The 20,265-nt window shown below is 43.3% G+C and overlaps 1 protein-coding gene across 4 annotated transcripts in view; it reads left to right on the top strand.

Moving 5' to 3' along the window:
* Positions 1 to 20,265, top strand: part of ETV1 (ETS variant transcription factor 1) — a 102,906-nt gene that overhangs the window by 70,549 nt on the left and 12,092 nt on the right. For all 4 annotated transcript variants that reach the window (XM_070059381.1, XM_070059378.1, XM_070059380.1 and 1 more), the window contains 3 exons: positions 12,471 to 12,539; positions 14,678 to 14,746; positions 18,249 to 18,418. In XM_070059381.1, the coding sequence (XP_069915482.1) occupies positions 12,471 to 12,539; positions 14,678 to 14,746; positions 18,249 to 18,418 (308 nt within the window). The remainder of the gene's footprint in view (positions 1 to 12,470; positions 12,540 to 14,677; positions 14,747 to 18,248; positions 18,419 to 20,265) is intronic.

Raw genomic sequence — 20,265 nt, 5'->3', positions numbered from 1 at the left:
GGCAAAATGGGGCAGGAGGTGGGATGGTGCGTCTCTTCCCAGATTCCCTAGGAAGTTTGCAAGAGTCAAAAGTGCCAGCCAGTGTGTGCCTTCTCTTCTCAGCAACCACTGTGTCTGCCTCAATGCCTGTCTCCCTCTTGTAGGTAGCAGGGAAGACATGACACAATACGTAGAACACCTTCTAGAAGTCCTAACCCCTAAAAATATATAGATGCTTCTCAACTTACAATGGGGTGGTGTCTGGATAAATTCTTCGTAAGTTGAGAAATTCATTGAATCCGGCTAATCTACCTGTGTCCCAGCTTACAAAGCCCAGTGTCATTTCAGTGTTTCACCTCGTGACTACCTTAAGGTTTTATTTACATCTCCTTGGACCACCTTAAAAAACTAATCCCTTAAAGAGCCATTAACTTTTTTTAAAGTCTTGGTAAGGTATGTACTAGGGAAATAATAATTGAATACATACTCACTTTTGAGTGACTTTGTATAATGTTCTTCAGGAATGTGGGCTACAGATCATCTCCCTACCTGCCTGTGTCAAGCATTTCAATTTTGAGCTCCAAAATATGGCATAACTTTACTTATTCTCTACCATTTTCTGTGCCAGATACTAGAATTAGAAATGAAGTTTTTAACATTTATTTGAAAGGCAGAGAGACAGAGAGAGCTTTTCCATCTGCTGGTTCACTCCCAAATGCTAACAGTGGCCAGGGCTGGGCCAGATGGGATCCAGTCCAAGTTTCCCATGTGGGTGGCAGGGACCTAACTACTTGAGCCATTCCCCACTGCCTCCTGGGATGCACACTAGCAGGAAGCTGGGATGAGAACTGGAGATTCAGACCCAGGCTCTCTGTTATGGGACGCAGGCGCCCCAAGCACCATCGTCACCACATGCCAGACGCTCGTCCGGGAAGTTAAATATCCTGGTAGACAGTTCTGCACAGGTTTAAGACAAAGAGTGGGCGGTTTCCATGCTGCTGCGCTCGCTTCCCTCTGCAGGCTTGGCAATGATCTCTGATCAGCTGCTCGGAGAAGCACAGTGAGTACCACTGTTTCCCTACCTGGCTTCGGGTCTATGCAACACAGAGGTGTTTCTTCCCTGTGGAGTCAGGGACTGGGTTCTGAATGGCTGCAGCACCCCATTCTGTGTCAGGAGGGCTCCAACACATTCATGGAAAAATGGAAGTGAGAGAGTTTTTAGTGCAAACAACTTTCGACATCCACGCCTAATTTTTTCATAAAACACATTTTTCATGAAGTTTAACAGAGTTCAGTATTGGACTGGCTTTTCACAAATCGTTTCCTTTATTGCTCACAAGCAGCTTTTTCCCCCTAGAAACGCTGACTATTTTTAAGCATTCCCATCTTTAGTCATTTCCAGTGCAGGGATGAGTAGGGTTTCCTGAACTTGGCCTTTTGTACCTGGTATGTAACACTCCAGAGGCCTTGAGCCTTGGCCCTGTTCTGGTACAAAGCATCCTTTGCTTGTGGCCGCATTTTCTCCTGAAATGCGCTGCTCATTCTTTTCTTTCCAACACAGAACTGTTGCTTAAAGAAACTCAAGTGGAGCCTCACTTGGGAATTGTAAAGAATGAACTATTGATCCCTCGGAAAATGTTAACATCCATCTCTTTCTCTAACATCCAAAGATAATTTTCTTCTGCTCAGCCAGTGATTTGTGGACTAGTAAAATCACTTAATCCCTGATTTTTAGGTGCTTCGATTGTGAAAAGTGACAGTGATGTCTTCCTAATTGATTTGTTATTACAATAGAGGTCTTGGCTCGGCCTCTTTTTGTCTTTACTCTTTATTGCTTAGATGGTCTTCCATGGGTGTTTGTTATTTGTTTTGAGTCCAAATAGCAAATCTTCCAAACTAGTACTCTGGTCTGCTCTATCAGTTTTTCTAAGAAATACATAAATGTGCTCTCAATCTACAGTTACAGTAAGTGGCATTGGCTAGTGATTTGATTTGAGAATAGAGAGCACAGTCTGGATTTACTCTTTATGCATTAACACAGGTCAAATGGACAGGGACTGCATTTTAAGGCAGTAATGGAAGGCTGACGGCTGTCTTAAACCAATCATATCAGTTTTACCCATGACGGATTGATCCCTGGGGACAGAGCCCTGTAAGCATTTCTCTTGCATGAATGGACTCTATAGAGCCTGGCGTTTCATTCATAAAATGGAGACTGAAAGGAAACACACACACAGAGACACACACACACTCACACACTGGCTTGCTCGCTGCTCACTGGCCGGTTCTCTGGAATGTCCATTTGTACAGAGCTGAAGGGTGTCGTGTTCCATCAGCTGCTGCTTTGCCAGTTCACTGAAGTCATGATGAATGCTCATTGGTCCTGCTTGGCTGTAACCTGAGACTATTTATGGCCTTGCAGTCTTCCTAATGTATAGTGAATGAGTAGACAACATGCTCAACTCAGAAACATAAACAGGAACTGCTGGGTCTGAATTCCATTCAAATCTGTCATTTCAGCCCCACTGTGTTTGTCTAACTTGGATTTTATAGGCAGGAAAGGGGGAGGGGAGCGAGAATCTGCTGTGGGTTGTGCTAGCCTGCAAAGGGGAATTAGAAGGAGGCCGAGCCGACTTTTACGGTGTGGAATTTGTAGTTGCTTTTTAAACAAAACAACCGGGATACTTAGGTCCACAACTACTTATTTCGAGTGGGTAAAATGAGCTATTTTTATAAGTGGAACTGAATTTTGAAATTAAATGAGACAGTTTAAAATTAGATACCTCTGTGCATATGTGTGTGTTGCAAAGGTAAAAAAGAAGGCATAAAATAAAACTTAAAGTGTGTGCACATACATACATGTATATATCTCAATGTATGCTTTGCAGTTTATAACATTATAATATTTTTTACACAGGATTTCCATACTTCAGTGAGTTAACGTTTTAAAAGAGGAAAAGGGAGACCTATTGTTTCATGAAATATTTTCATCTGGAGTATGAATACAAAAGTAATTTTCTTTTTCTTAATTTTTTATTTTTATTTTTTATTTTTTGACATGCGGAGTTAGACAGTGAGAGAGAGACAGAGAGAAAAGTCTTCCTTTTTCCGTTGGTCACCCCCCAAGTGGCCACCTCAGCCGGTGCGTTGTGGCTGGCGCGCTGCGCCAATCCAAAGCCAGGAGCCAGGTGCTTCCTCCTGGTCTCCCATGTGGGTACAGGGCCCAAGCACTTGGGCCATCCTCCACTGCCTTCCCGGGCCACAGCAGAGAGCTGGACTGGAAAAGGAGCAACTGGGACAGAATCCAGCGCCCCAACGGGACTAGAACCCAGTGTGCTGGTGTTGCAGGCGGAGGATTAGTCTAGTGAGCCGCGCGCCGGCCCAAAAGTAATTTTCAAGGAATTTTTGCAGGTTAAATAGGTGATTGCTGTTTTATTTAATGTGCGTGTGTGTGTGTGTGTGTGTGTGAGAGAGATTTCTATTTATTTGTTTCTGATAAGGTCTGGAAAATTCTGCAAACATAGATAACTCAAAGATAAATATGAAAGAATCAGAAACAAACCTAAAGGCGGGGGACAGGCATGGGTCCTTGTGAATGAGTTGACAGCCCTTTCGCTGTAGGAAGGTGCTCCTAAACTCTCCCTCCTGCTGTCTCCTCTTCTTAGTGTGTAAGCTCCTTGCAGCTCTTTGCTTCAGCCACATAATCTGTTTTTATTTATCCTTAGCATTAAAAAATAAAACCACACTTGGTATGACATGGGGGATACCGTGTGAAATCCAGGCCTTGGCATCTCTTTGCTCCTGTAGCATGTTGAGCTTATTTTATAACTTTTTGTCCTCGGTTTTGTCAGCTATAAACAGGGGCTGGTAGTATCTCTTAGTGATTTGGGGAGGATTAGATGGGATCCTGTTTGTAAAGTTAGTAACTTAATGTCTGGCCCACTAGGGGACCAAGCCATAATGAATTTGCATGGGTATGGCTCTGTCTTGACTTCCGGAGATTTTTTTTTCACATAGAACTAGTAATTTGATATGATGCCTTATTCTTTCCTTTTTTTTTTTTTTAAGGTTTACTTTATTCATTTGAAAGCCAGAGTTACAGAGAGAGCGAGAGATTTTTCCATCCAATAGTTCACTCCCCAGATGGCCAAGAGCCTGAAACTCCATCTGGGTCTTGCACTTGGGTAGCAGGGGCCCAGGTACTTGGGCCATCATCTGCTGCTTTCCCAGGTACATTAGCAGGAAGCTGGGTCTGAAGAGGAGCAGCCAGGACTCGAATGGGTGTCACAAGAGGTGGCTTAACATTACTGCACCACAACACCAGCCCCACCATTATTGTTTCTTACAATGAAAAAAAATGCCATGATTGGGGCTGAAGGATAAGATGAAGATGAGAGCAGTGGTATTGTACAGGCAGGTCCATCAGAATTTCTTACACAGGGAAACGTTCAGCTGGACTCCCATCTATCGCTCGCGTGCAGAGCCAACAGGACAAACCCTCTGCGTACTGTGGTGATGTAAGGTGAGGCCCAAGCTGGAGGGCAGAGCTGTCCATGGTGTGTTGGTTTGAAATTAGGTGGATTCCACAAGGGGAGTAACTCAGGATTGAAGCTCAGGGTTAAAACCTCCCACCCTTCAGCGTCTCAGAGACCTGTGTCAGTGGCGAATGGCATCCTTTTTTAAATTTTATCCCAACCTCTGCTAGGGGTCAGGGGATAGCAACATCTGATAAACACTCAATGTTATACTCAATGTTAGACTCACATTCCAGTCACTTCAACCTCATTTTTAACTCCAGCTTAATGAAGCAGTCACAGTCTCGTGAAACCTGTAAATTTGGGAGCCCAGGAGACCATACGAGCTAATCTTACTTGGATCTGGTTATTATTTTTGTGGGATAGTGTTTAAAAAAATACCTTGGATGCTTACCTGAAAATTTAAGAAATTTTTGATTTGGTTATTTTGTAGGTTAAATTCTACACTGTTCTTTGCCAGACTTTAAGTTTCAAAAATGTCTGAATTTGAATAACTGCATTTCTAATTTATTCTCCTCTTTCTTTCAATTTTGCAAACATTGTAAGAGAGACTAAGGAAAATAACACAGTTTTTTCCATGTCTTCCCCAAGTCTGCAGATTCAGTACTTCTGAGCCTAGTGGGAAAAATATCCCTGAAGATTTTACGTTATTGATATTCACATATTTACTGAAAAACTCTAAAGAGAAAGATCTCATTTAAGTGTGCATAAGCAACACCAAATTCCTCACTCCTTTCTAAAGGTTTAAACCACCTCCAGTTTTGCAATTCAGTAACAAATATATGCCCATGGAGCTCTGTAACTAACAACAGATAGTTCTAATAAAATTTGAGTTTTTGCTATGACCTGTTTTCTCTCTCATAGGAATTCCAGCATACTAACACTGAGACTTGTTTTGGGATTTGTAGATTTTTTTCTGCGGTAGAGTGATCAGATGGGTGTAAAGTCCTCCCTTGCTCTTAGTATCCTTTTTAGGAAACTTAGTGAAATAGATTTTCCCCAATTAAATACAATAAATCTGTTTACCTGGCAAATGAAAAAGTAGATTAAAATTATAGCACGTGTGTGACCGCATGTGCACTGAAAACATGTCTATAAAACTGATGATATTGATGCACTCTAGAAAACCTTTGCATTTTAAACATAAATAGTGAGACTACCAGGAATTAAGAAACGAACAAAAACCCAGAAAAGTGTGAAGAGAGAAAACATTGGCAAGACTGTCATAATGTTCATATTTCTTGAATGAGAATGGTGTCATTAGTTCTTTTTTTTTTTTAAAGGTTTATTTATTTACTTGAAAGAGTTACACAGAGAGAGAAGGAGAGGCAGAGAGAGAGTGAGAGAGAGAGAGAGAGAGAGAGAGAGGTCTTCCATCCGCTGGTTCACTCTACAGTTGGATGCAATGGCTGGAGCTGCACCAGTCTGAAGCCAGGAGCTTCTTCGGGGTCTCCCAGGTGGTGCAGGGGCCCAAGGACTTGGGCCATCTTGCACTGCTTTCCCAGGCCACAGCAGAGAGCTGGATTGGAAGTGGAGCAGTTGGGACTCAAACCTACGCCCATATAGGCGCCACCTGCTATGCCACAGTGCTTTACCTGCTATGCCACAGTGCCAGCCCCGTCATTAGTTCTTTTTTTTTTTTTTTTTTTTTTTGACAGGCAGAGTGGACAGTGAGAGAGAGAGACAGAGAGAAAGGTCTTCCTTTGCCGTTGGTTCACCCTCCAATGGCCGCCGCGGCCGGCGCGCTGCGGCCGGCGCACCGCACTGATCCGATGGCAGGAGCCAGGAGCCAGGTGCTTTTCCTGGTCTCCCATGGGGTGCAGGGCCCAAGCACCTGGGCCATCCTCCACTGCACTCCCTGGCCACAGCAGAGGGCTGGCCTGGAAGAGGGGCAACCGGGACAGAATCCGGCGCCCCAACCGGGACTAGAACCCGGTGTGCCGGCGCCGCTAGGCGGAGGATTAGCCTAGTGAGCCGTGGCGCCGGCCCCCGTCATTAGTTCTTAATAGAACTCAGTATTTCTTTAGATAATGGGTACATGTTTTTAAAAATCTTGTAGAAACTCTGAGATATGCCTTTCATCACACACACACTTTTTTTTTTTTTTTTTTTTTTTTACCATGTGTGGTTATGTATACATTTTGGCCCTGGATGGCTTATGTGAAGTTTTCTCATCAGTAGACAGCACCCAGGTTCATGTAGACTTGAATTTTTATTTTAACAGTGTCCCCACAAGGAGTCAATGCATCACTGACTGATATGAAAGTGAAACCACATTAAAATATACCCAACTCACTCCTGTTTTCCTGAGATTTCTCATTGAATCTAAGAGATCCGTGTGCTTAATTGAGTTACACTGGGGCATTGCTGCAGGAAGTTAGCCAGAAGCACCCAATGAAAGAGACTTTGTTCCGCACTGTTCAGCGTGTCCAATGTGAAATCATTCTAGCTTTTTCCTCTGTTTGGTAACAAAACAGTTTCAACAACCTCTGTAGGGATGTCTTAGAGAACCGCGGCAACTCTTCCCTCTTTGCCGGCCTGACCTAGCTCCTGCACCCTTCAGGCAGACCACGGACACGGGGAAATCTGCATCCTGTGGGACTGAGCGGCGAATCTGCAGGTCAGAGGAGGTCCTAGCAGTCTTCCACGTGCAAATTCCCACTTCACCAAACCTGGTAAAGCTTCCCAAAGCTGTGTCACATTCCCAGCCCCAGTTTAAAGTGCAAGAGGCAGAACAGGCAACTTTAAAAAGTTTTTTGCCTGTGTATCTTAATTGGAAGAACACCTAAGTCTGTTGAAATTGGGTGGTTCCCCAGCATTGACCTGTGTGTGTCATGAGGACAGCAAGGCTGTGCTGCTTGGAATTTTTGCAGTGTGTTAGATCAGCTTTCATTACCACGGACATTTCTGCAAACTGATTTAGCTGGTACTGCTGTCATGCTATAGAGCTCTTTGATCCAGAAGCTTTGAAATACATAAAAATCCTTTATCCTAAATTAAATTCACGTAATTCAATTTATGGGCTGAATTTAAAACTTTTTAAGCCAGTGTCATTTAGGAGCAAACATCAGGGGGTGACACTGTAAAAGAAACTCAAATGATGCAGCCACCAAATGTTTTTAAAAATCTAATAACAAAGGATCTGTCCTGAGCCATATAAATCATACATTTATCATGAATTTTAAAGCAGTATATTTTATATTAATAGATTTGTGAAGATATCCCAGAAAGTGTGTATTAGTTAGCAACAAATCAGCCATCTTGTGTGATTTCAGAATGGCAAATTAAGACTAAAAACGAACTTAGTTTGATATATAATTATTACTAGCTATTTTTTCTTTTTAAATAGTTATTTGTTTGAAGGACACAGCAGTAGAAAGAGAGTGAGCAAGAAAGAGGAGAGAAAGAGAGAAAGATCTTATTCACTGGTTCACACCCCAAACACCCCCAACAACCAGGTCTGTGCCAGGCTGCAGCCAGGCACCAGGAACTCCATCCTGGCCTCTCAGGAGAGTGACAGAGACCCAAGTACTTGATTCATCCCTGTTTGCTTCCCAGGTGCATTAGCAGGAAGCTGGAACAGAAGTGGCAAAGTTGGGACTCCAACTGGCCCTTTGACATGGGATGCCAGCTCTGCAAGTGGCTGCTTAACCCACTGTGCCCCAATGCCAGCCCCTATTCCTAGTTTTACATACTGTGGTTCACTCACTTTGAATATGTGTAAGAATCCCTTAAAATGAGTTACTGTTAATAATGAGAAACATACTGAATTCTTACTGTGCGTAGTTAGCTGTGGGAAGTATTTCTTAAAACGTCCCCTGTAGGATCTTCCCAACACCCCTTTCAAGGTTATTCTTACTATAATTCTTCCCATTTCACAGAGGAGGAAGTTGAGTGTTAGAGATGTTAAACAAATGGCGAAATGTCATAGCCTCACAAAACAAGGGATCTGAGACTCAGAATGAGGTCCCTTAGATAACAGGCACATGGTTGTTTACCACCATGCGGAACTAATGATTGTAAGATTCTGATGTAGGGATGACTGGAAATACACTGGTATAGTCACATCCTTGCATAGGCTAAGCTGTAGCTTACTGTTGAACTTGTCAGTTTTATTCCATGAAGAACAGGAATGAGTATATACGTGATGCCTCCAATTCCTGCCATAAAACATTTGCCTTTGAAGTCACCGCTTAGCTAGTTTGGATTGTAGTTGAGCATTTAGCCAAAGTTAAAATGTAATGCCAAACTTCGTTGGTTGGATTTTTTATTAGATAAGGTAGAAATGAAAGCAGCAGGCAATTTAATTAGCAGTAATTTTTCTGGGCAAGTCATTACTTTGATGAACTTCAGAGCAGTGTTTATGGCTCCTAATTAACCATGTTAGTCATTTGATTGAATAATCACTTTGGAAATGTTTCTACAATTTGATTAGAGTCTGACCCACTCTGATAGTCATAAATTAACTGATATCACTTTAGGATAACATGACTTTAGTTACTTTATGGGAATAAACCTCATGGCCATAGTTTCTCAGACTTCTCGACTATATTAAGGGCACCAGTTTTAAGAATGGACTGGACTTAAACAGCGCTACCCAGGTGTCTCAATTTCCAGAGTTAGATGTTAATTTTCTCTACTCTAGAGTGCAATAATTCACAATAGGAATTGGCAAAAAACACAATTATCTTCTCATATGTGTATTTTTTCCCCTGAGCTATTTTTTGCTCTTTTTTAAGAATTCAGATTATATGGTGGGCCTTTTGAAATAATGAAGATTTTGGTGTTCTCTTGTTAGATAAGTCATTGATTTCTATGAAACTTAACAGTATGCAGTACCCCCCATCGATAGAATTGTTGAATGCTACAGAGCAAGTACAGCAATGCACAGCACATGAACCATCCCACGAGGTGCATGTTAGTGAAATCACCTCTCACATTGTAGTCTTTAAGGTCGCATGTAAGTTTCCTAGGATTGTACTAATTTGCAACACGTTGGAAGACTTTGCTCAGGTGTTGAGTGGTGGGCTCCTCAGAAACACTGGCATTTTCTCTCTCCCCCTCTCGCCTCCTCTGCGGTTAGCCACACTTCCAGAGTACAGAGCTGAGCTGGTCCATTTGCCTCTAGCTGCGTCTGGGGCAGCCAGCTGTTTTCACAGACACCCTTCCAGGTGTGCAGCCGTCAGTGAAAGTATTTTGTGGCCGGCTGTCAACGTTGCTCGACAAAATGCCTGCCTTGGAGCAGCTGCTGAGCTGATGGTGGAGTCGTTGGCGCTGCCCCTTCCTGGCCCGACTGCTCCGAGGGCTCTCATGCCTGGCAGTAAATCAGAATAATGGGAGAAATGACTGGAAAGCACTGTGCGGGAGAAAGTTGGGATACGATGGGTTGTTCGGTGTTTGGAAACACAGAGAATGCCTACTCTGCACCCCGATGGTAAATGCTGCCTCAAGATACAACGCTGCCTTGTGTAGAGTCGGGATTGTATGCCACAGCACACTGAACATGACAAGAAGTTATGGTCTGATAAAACAGTTACTGCTAAGTTCCTTACCCGATTTTCAGTTTGTAAGCTATTAATCCCTGCATACTTTTCAATGCTGTGGCTGTTACACATTGCCTTCAAGACATTTTTGATGAAAGGCATGCAGGGTAAACAGTTTTTTTGTTTGTTTGTTTTGTTTTGTTTTGTTTTTGCTCCCCTGTTATTTTGGTTGACATTCATCACCAAGTACAATTAAAACCAAAAGTCAAATAGAATGGCACATTCTAGACCAAGGCAAACTGTGTCTGGGCCGAATACACAGTCTAACGCATAGCATAGCAACGATGTTCTTAGCCGAACAGTGAGGGAGACTTGAGATCTGCAGATTCCAGTTCATGGAAGTGATGCACCATCTAAGGGGTCACATACTCCACCCCTCATGGTGGAAGAAAGGACACGTTCTTGTATTAAGTAGCATGCTTGCCGTATACTTTTTTTTTAAAAAAAGATTTACTTATTTATTTATTTGAAAGAGTTACACAGAGAGAGAAGGAGAGGCGGAGAGAAAGAGAGAGAGGTCTTCCATCCACTGATTCACTCCCAATTGGATGCAACAGCCAGAGCTGCACCAATCTGAAGCCAGGAGCCAGGAGCTTCTTCTGGGTCTCCCACACTGGTGCAGGGGCTCAAGGACTTGGGCCACCTTCTACTGCTTTCTCAGGCCATAGCAGAGAGCTGGGTCGGAAGAGGAGCAGCCGGGACTTGAACTGGCACCCATGTGGGATACGCCACAGCACTGTCCCCCGCTATACACATGTTATAGACTTATTTCTGTTCACACTGTGTAGAACTACTGTAATACACGTGAGCGAACTGACTCATTCACATACACCAGTACACTCCTGGAGAAGCTACGCACCAAGTCTCCTCGGGACGTTGGTGGACAATGGAGTGAAACCGGAGTTTGTGTTGCTGCCTTGACAGGAAGCATGCAGCGTGCTCCCCTGAGAATTGCTGGGCACCTGCTGACTGGGCCCCAGAGGCAGAGCACCCTGTGTGTTATGCATGTGGTTGTCATTTATGCGAAGCCACCTTGTATGTTCTATGCAGGGCTGGTCCCAAGTTTGTAGGACTGGAAACTTTGAAACTTGGTGGAGCACTCTTCAAGGAAGGAAACCAAAAATGCAAATACAGAACAAAGTGCAGCGTTCCGAAAGGTGTTCTTGTGAGAGCGCAGGGTCCGGGATGTTGGCATTCACAGGGATCTGCCCGGTGGTGCTCAGGGAAGCGTTGTTTTCAGAATATGGGAACTTGTGGAATAGAGTGGACGTGGACTTCAAGGAACATCTGACCCCACCTGACAACAAATGGTTTGTCAAAAGTTGTGAGCGTAATTAGTAGTAGTCAGTCAAGGAGTTGGATTTTTAGAAAAGATTTATTTCATTCATTTGAAAAACAGTTACAGAGAGAGAGGGAGATAGGGAGAGAGCGAGAGAGAGAGACAGAGAGAGAGAGAGAGAGAGAGAGGAATTTTCCATCCTCTGGTTTACTCCCCACATGGCCACAACAGCCAGGGCTGGGCCAGGTCAAACCCAGGAATCAGGAGCTTCATTGGGGTTTCTCACACGGAAACAGGGGCCTAAGCTCTTGGGCCATCTTTCACTGGTTTCCCAGGCCGTTAGCAGGGAGCTGGATTGGATGTGGAACAGCTGGGATTTGAACCCGTGCCCATATGGAGATGCTGGCATTGTAAGGAGCAGCTTAACCCACTGAGCCACAACACCAGCCTCAGTGCTTGGATTTTAATCTTTTGTTTCCTAATCCACATTTCTTTTTCTTTTTTTCTTTTATCTACACTGCTATACACATTAGATACTCAGGTTTAACCATTAACCACATTTATTTTCTTAGGGATGAGTCACCTTGGTCACAGAAGCTCACTTGTTTTCAGTGTGATCTGTGTGCTTACCAAAATGAAAAGCCCCTGAGGCTTTTATCTAGGAAAGAAAATAGCCATCACCTTGGAAGGCTGAAGAATTTCAGAGATTAGCCGATTAGCCATTGGATCGCAGTTTCTTTTTGGGTGTTCCTGAATTAAACTAGAGCCTTTTGTTGACTTTTGCTTCTGTAAGTGGAATGCAGTGGGATATACGAATTTATTCTGCACACATCCAGAGACATTTGTAACTTGTGAAGCTGTGGTAAGGATACCATCAGGCTCAGGCGGGGTTGCTCTTGGAGCCACGTTTGGCACGGTGCATTTGGGTGCAGCTTTGAATGTCTGTGCAAGAGAATCAGCGTTCACCACGAGGAAGTCTTTCTGACGTGGGCGGTGCCTACACGTGAACTTGTTGACAGAGTCCCCTCTTGGGGGTTTGGGTGGGTTTTGTAACTTGTCTCTCTCCAGGTGGCCCCTGGGGAACAGCCCCCTCTCAGCTGCACACTCCTGACTCCTCCTCCTTTCTTCTTCCAGAAGTGCCTAGCTGCCACTCCATCTACATGAGACAAGAAGGCTTCCTGGCGCATCCCAGCAGAACAGAAGTTAAGTGTGCCATTCCCGAAGCTGCTGCAAGCCCTGTTCACAGCCGTCAGACATCTCAGGGATGAGGCCACACATCAATCAGTACCTTCTGAGAAAAAATCCGTTGCTGTTCCCTAAACCGTTATTTTAATACTCTGCCTTCTTAAAAGTAAAAATGTTGCAGGTGGTGCTATCTGTCTTTGATGGTAAACGTGAATCCTAGACAGGGAAGCAGCTGAAAAAGTAGATTTCTGTGTTCTTTTTTTGGCCAATAATCACATTCCTTTAGCTAGAACATATGCTTTGTAGATTAGTCCACTTTCAGCCCTCTTAGTGTACTCCACTGAAATGTATTTTGGAGGAATATTTGTTGTTGCTTTTACAGACCCAAGTCATAGTTTTGAAGCAAAACACAGTAGATGTAAAAGGTTTCACCTTTAGTGGATACCTTGGATGTTACATTGTTAAAAGTGGGTTTCCACAGAAGAGGCTGGTGGAGGTGTTCAGATTGTGGTTGTGTTTGTGGTAAGCTGGTGGGCCTGTGACATCTGTACAGGATGGATAAAAATGATTTCATCTGGACTTGACCCCCCATTCCAGGGTTTCTGAAAATTCATGTGTGGATCTTGACCTGAACACTCTGTCTCCTCAGCAAGACTGACTTAGATCTATCCTTTGAGGGTGGGTCCAATATTGACTACCTTGCATCGAATGACAGCAATAGAAGTTGAAGGCAGAGTGTTTGATGTTAAATCTAAAATGTTTGAGATCAGAAGTTTTACATATAGCCCTATGATATGACCCAGCCATTCCACTCCTGGGAATTTACCCAAAGGAAAATGAAATCAACATGTGAAAGAGTTCTCTGTACCCCCATGTTTATAACAGCTCAATTCACAATAGCTAAAGTATAAAATCAGATGTCCATCAAGTGATGGCGAGATAAGAAATTGTGATATATATATATATATATGCGATTGAATACTACTCAGCCATCAAAAAGAATGAAGTCCTGTCTTTCACAGCAAAATGGATGCAGTTGGGGACCATATGCTTAGTGAAGTCCCCAAGACAAATATCATGTTTTCCCTGATTTGCAGTAACTTATACAGAGTATAAAAAAGTAATGTATATGGGTGAAATTGACATTCTGAGTTTTTTTTTATTGTATACAGCCCTTGTCTATGCTCTTGAGGAACAGTAGTTTTTCTACTTACTGCTTGTTGAATTCTTGATTTGGGGGAGGATTAAGCTTGTGATTACAAAGTAAATTGAAAGTATGCTATGATAAAAGTATGAAAGGAGGGGGGATGGGAGTGAAGGAGGGAAGGGTGAGAAGTATTTCGTATTTCACCCACATATGCTAAGATGGCATATATGAAATACACAAAATTTGTCCCCTTTATATACATTTTTTAAAAATTTTAAAAAGATCTCAAAAAATGTTTTTCACAAATGCAATGTGATTTCTGTTGCTGTCATTGCTGCTACATCATGCACCCACCATAAAGACCAAGGTATTTGAGAAACAGAAGTATTATTGAACTTTAGGACGTTTTGTCCTAGTAATTAACGATAGTAACCATGAGACTAAGGTCCACAGTCATGGAGACTTGAGGGGAAAATAATTGTGGGAAGTTTTGGGTTAAAGGAAAGTTGAGGTTTGTCCTCTCTCCCTAGCGCGGCTACTGAAGAAGGGAGGGTTAGCCCTTCTAAATGTTTCCGCAGGGAATAAATGACTCTGTTTAGAGCCTCAGAGCCCTAATGCAAAGTCCTCATCAGTGATTGACTTTGATTTCCCTTTCTTCTCACTGAGTTGCCAGACAGGGCAGGAGTGGAAGAAGCACACGGAAGGGAGGGGCTGCGCTGGAGACCCCAGGGGGGTCAGAGTAGAGGGGCATTGGTGGCAGTGAGAAGGATCGACTTTTACCTATCTCTGTGTACCGGCCACCGCATTCAGTCCTCACCACAGCTCTGTTCCCTGGTGTGAGATGGTCAGAAGACTGGGTTGCGGGAGTTAAACAGCGTGTCCAGGGCCGAAGAGCTGAATGAATGCCAGTCGCCCTGCACCCCTGCTTTTGTGTTGCCGTTTCTGTTTGACGGTGGTGAGGGTGAGCTTCGTGTGCACCATGAATTCACGCCTCCCATTGCCCCCACAGGCTGTATGTTCGAAAAGGGGCCCCGGCAGTTTTACGATGACACCTGTGTGGTTCCAGAGAAGTTCGATGGTAGGTTTTTCAGTGTTCGGAGTTCTGATTTGGGGCCGGGGCGGGGGGGGTGTGGCCAGATCCCTGTGGTCACTTCTGAAGCCAGCCGGCATGCTGGCTGTAGGATTCCTGTGCATGTCAACATCTGCTGTGCACTTAGACTTCACCTGTTACAGATTCTCTCTAAACGTCTTTCCTTTTGTCCGGTGACTCAGTCCACGTTTGGAGGAGCGAGCCTCGCTCTGGGCTGTGCTGAGTGTGGAGGAACAGGGGTCTTTGCTTTGCCCTGCTGAGCACATACAGCTTGTTATTTGAGATTTATTGGAAGCTGATCCCGTAATTAACAAAGCCGAGCAGAGAGCAGGCTACAGTGGATGCGCTGATGACTAATGCAGCCTCCTTTCTCTTATTGTTCGTGAAAAGATGCATTACGGAGCACAGGAACAACATAACTGCCCATTTAGTTAGTGATTGTTCGTCCTCCCCCCACCCCACTTCGACGATGTATGTGGCTAATGTAGCATTACTTCGTAATTGCTTAAAAGGCAGATAGGAAAGCATTATCTTTTTCATGTCACTCGCTGCGGCCACGACAGGGGCCCCAGAGGTTAGAAGAGGGTGTCCAGTTAGATAACGATTGTCCTCTCTGGACAAGTTTGGCGCAGGTCAGCATCTCCGAGGAGGCTCGGGTAAAAAGTGAGCCGTGAATTGATTCAGAGGTTGCTTCGGAGTGGTCTCCGTATTTGCTGCTTTGATTGTTCACAGGAAGCGAGCAGGGGCCCTCTGATTAGCTGATTGCACAAACTTTGGGGATCTTGCGTGTAATGACTTGGGAGCTTGCAGAACTTTTTAATTGTCGTGATTTCAACAGCCAAGTCCTGTTCACATTGCTTTTCAGTCCTAATGAACTGCTTGTTGCGGTCGCTTGCTCCCGTGCCACCTCCCTACCTCTCAGAGGGGTGGTGAGTCTGGGGAAGATCTGATTCTTGAAAGCACCAAACTCACTGAAGGTCACAGGCTATAACCCCAGCGGGGTCATCTTCTGGACCTCGTTCCACAAGTTTTCAGCTTTGTGTTTTCAGAGGTGAACACTGCGCTATTTAGCCCTATTATCAGAACACCACGGTTTTTAAAATATAGCTTCTCCTCTTTGAGACCAAGTTTGAGGACCTTTAACCGATTCTTTCCTTTTTGGTGAGCTTCACTTTGGAGAAATCTTGAATGTGAGGAAGGACATGTAGCAAAGAAAAATAAATCAACCCTATGGACAGGATTGTACTGTACCCCGGCAGGCCAAAGGAACTAGTGTTGGAGCAGCTTGCTTTCTTGATTATTATTTATTGCCCTCAACCTTTCAATACTCCTCAGTTTTATATGATGAAAACTTTTGGGGGGAAGATAGTATTTGTCTTGGGTTTTCTGAGTGACAGAGAAGAAGGAGAAAGATAAATGAGGGGGTCATTTTTTTTCACTGCACGTGGCCAACGTGATCACATTCATAGGCAGAAGTAAATAGAAACATAGAAAATATAACACTGTTCCATTCTTATCTGCACAATTGCTCAGTTAGCCCCCATGAAAAAACTTGTAAATCTGCGAAGAAAAACCGAGGTAAATAAAGCCTTCCTTGAGATCAATAAGAAGATAAGAGTTGTAGCTTTTCTAGTTAAGACCAAAGTGACATCATAATTTTCAGCAGTTATTGACTGAATAATTTTGTGTTCTGGTGTAGCTTTGTAGACTGTTGTTGCTTCTGTAATTGTTTTAGGAAGTGTCTTTCTCTCTAGTGACCAAAGTAAAGTTTTAAAACACTTGAGATTGCTCCGTGTTATAATCCACGCTGAGTTTGAATGGATCGACTTGAATCCGTTCTGTCTGAAACATTTCCCTAGTGAAGAGGAGATATGTGTGTGTTAACTGATGGGACAAAGATACCAGCCTCAGTCATTTTAGGTTCTTATTGGCCCTGCCTTCTTTCAAGAGACAAGTTCAGTCTCACACCCTGTATTGTTCACCACTGCACCCCCTGCATTCTTCCCCAGGTTTGGAAGCCAGGGGGCCAGACTTGAAGAACCAGGATGGAGAAGCTCCTCCCCGCCTACCGCCCACCCCCCCCCCCCCATCTGGCAGCCCACCTAAGATATGAAAAGGCCCAGCCTGCTAGGGGTTGGGCCCTCTGCCACATGTTCACTCTGTGTGTGCGCTGGCAGTTGGTTGGTCAGTCTGCTGCAAATTTGTATTCTGTCTCCCCTCTGTTCCGCACCCCTTTTCTTATGCTTGGTGCCCCATGTGAGGAGGCGCCAATCTGCCCCCTTTCTCTTATATTAACCATTGTTTCCTTGAGGACCGTAGACTCTGCATCTACAATAGGACTGTTTCCACACGTTCTTAAGATGATTGGTGATTGGCCAGAGATAACATGATTAGTAGTCCTGAAACTGGGTATTTTTGGTTGTAAAACCAGAATTATGCCAGAAGCATTGCAGTGCTAACACCTTTTTGTCTCTATAACTTCTGCCTATAAATGTGATTATATCACCAGAAAGGTTTGCTTATTTGTCATTTGCTTAGAATTAAACTACGTAGGAATAGTAAATAAATGACAATACTAAATAAATGACAGACCATGAATAACAGAAACCTCTGGGGTAGACATTTTTAAATTGGACTTGTGGAAAAAGGATAGTAAGGCAAATTCAAATGAATGAAATTGAAGTATCTAAAGGAAAACAGAAGACAGTGTTTGCATGGTAGCTGCTTTATGAAGGGCTGGTGAGCTGGAGGCAGGATACAGTGATGGTTGTGCAACGCAGGTTGGCCCTGCATTCCCAACAGGATTCACCTGATTTCTATAAGGCGCAGCTTATTTAATGCACGAGTTTAAGATACTACTAAATTTGCTTTGCAATATTTGCATTAAATTTTTCAGTAGTTTGCATTGTGCAGGTCCATGAACTTCATACAAATGGTGGTTTGCAGAATTGCATTTGTCCAAAAATACCATTTCCAGAGTTTGAAATTGATGACTCCTTCTTCACTGTTGCTTAGAGCAGTAAATAATGGCATTAATATAAGCCAAGAAGCAAGATTAGATACAGTGGTTTTTAAGAGAATCAAGAAGGAAAAAAAGATAGTTACGCAGAATTGTTGCAAATGAATGTATCTGTGAATTCTGTTGGCGCTTGTATACATTTGTCTTGACCTGCATATGTTAGATATACATGGTTATCTGTAAGTTTGTACAGCTTGCTAGTTAATAAATGCATCTGTGGATTTCATTGGTGCTTCTGTGCATTTGTCTTGACCTGTATGTGTTCTATATACAGTTGTCTATATGTTTGTACAGATTGCTAATTCACATTCAGCACTTAACTATTTTAAATCTCCACATCATGGTAAAATCATGTTTCATAGAAAGTCAAAGCGGTTGTGGCTTAACTATTGTAGTGACAGATTTAGTGAAAAGAATTGTATGCAAGTGGCATATTGCTAATAATAGAGACTTAATGTTTCTTTAATTTAGGGGACATCAAACAGGAGCCAGGGATGTACCGGGAGGGCCCCACCTACCAGCGGCGTGGCTCGCTTCAACTCTGGCAGTTTCTGGTCGCTCTCCTGGACGACCCTTCCAATTCTCATTTCATTGCCTGGACTGGTCGAGGCATGGAGTTCAAACTGATCGAGCCTGAAGAGGTTGGTTTTGTAGATTTTTACATTCATCAGATATGTTGCATTGTAAAGAAGCTTGCACTTTCAATCCATAGACCAAAAAATGTATTGTTGTAAAACTTCAGGTTAAACTTTCTGATTTTGAAAATAGAGCAAAAAAAAAAAAAAAAAGAATGGTTCCTCTTAAGGTGATGAAGGTATTGCGTCTGGTTCCAGCTGGCCATCTTCCTATAGGACAGAAGGCATCAGCTGGAGCCCAGGAGCGTGCACCTGTGTTCAAGAATGCCCTGTCAGAGGAGCATCTAGGTTGGGGAAGAAAGGGAGCTGCCCCAGAAGTTCTGCTAGTTTTGGAGATGGGGGCATTGCTTCTTTAAATTAGCAGTCATTCTTTGGACAATCTGAATCTTTGTCAGAATTGTTGGAGAGGAACATGCCAGGAGCAAAGTCATGGGCCCTTAAGGGAAGTGGTGGGCAGGAACAGTTGGGAGAGATAAAGGCATGCAGGAGCCACAGTAGGAAATCTCAGTCCTTAGGCACCTCTGGCCTGGTAGAAACATTGTTTCCCCTTGACTTTGGCTCCTGGAGTCCTCTGGACTATGTATGCTTGCCCCATTGGAAGGCAGGGCTGAAGTTTAAAATGCTGCCCCAGGATATAACAGATGCTTGGAGAGAGGTGATATGGATAAAGGGAATTGCTTTCAGCTAAGTGTTCAACTTGCCTCTCTCCCCATCTCCCTACCCCCTTGTACACGTACAAAGGAAGTGTTTCCAGGAAGAATTTTCTGAGTTCAGTTATTATTCTCAGGATTAGCCTTAGGCTTAAAGCAACTATTGTTACTGTAACATCACCCATCAATGCCATTGTGAACCTCTGTGGAAGGGTGTCTGTTATGGAATTTTTCTGTCCTACTAAAGATGCTGTCTCTGCTGCTATTAAAATTGAATTTAGTTTCTATCAGCCAAGAAAGCAATGGAAAATTTCTAGCTAACGTGCTGATTATATGAGCTACAGGATCTAAACAGCTCAGTAATGCTGAAAAATTCAGTAAGGTTGAAATATGTTTGAACCCAAGTGAATAGTTTTGCATGCACTAAACAGCCACAACCTAGGCAACTGCTCTCATACATCTTAAATTTTCTGTCTTTATTAAACCATGTATTCAGCTGTAATCAGATAATATGCTCTAATTTCATACCCCGAAGATAAGGTTATGTAATTTAGGACTTAAGCAATTATCTGGCTCAAGAATGCTTTATAAGAAATATGAAATAAGAGAAGCTGAGGCGTACAATGCCATCTTCCTGCAGTTTTTAATCACTTTTAGCAGCAATGGAGCAGCTTGACTGTGTAGCATCTCCCTTGTCCCCAGCAAAACACACCCGTATCAGAAACTAAAGCTGCTCATCATCGAGCAAGGGCTGAATATGTGGGTGCTTGAATCTTTTAGGATGTTTAAAGCTTAATTTGGCTGTCAAAGAAAAATTGGTTTTTCTGAGCTGTCCTTAAATGAGGTAAGTGAAGGAACCACACAAATGAGGAGCACTAGGGAACGGGGACTAGAACCCCTTAACACAGTCAACTGAAAGCATCTAACAATGGGAATGTGTTTGTTCCATCTCTTGGAGGAGGGGAATTATCCCTACAAGAGTTGGTTTGTGCTAGAACTCGGCACATTCAGCAGGGATTTGTATCACATAAACAGTTATTTCCCTGCACTGGTGATTAAAATAAACTGAGCAGAAACTGAATTTTTAGAATTTTTTTGTCACATATTTGCTAAGATGGGGGGCGTTGCTGAATTACGTCAGCAATCTTGACCCACTGAGCAGAGTCCAATTCTTTCCGCAAGGAATCAAGTTCTCCAGACAGC

The sequence above is a fragment of the Oryctolagus cuniculus genome, chromosome 16 (genome assembly GCF_964237555.1).
Source record: "Oryctolagus cuniculus chromosome 16, mOryCun1.1, whole genome shotgun sequence".
Classification (NCBI taxonomy): domain Eukaryota; kingdom Metazoa; phylum Chordata; class Mammalia; order Lagomorpha; family Leporidae; genus Oryctolagus; species Oryctolagus cuniculus.
This window is presented reverse-complemented; position numbering and strand designations above follow the sequence as displayed.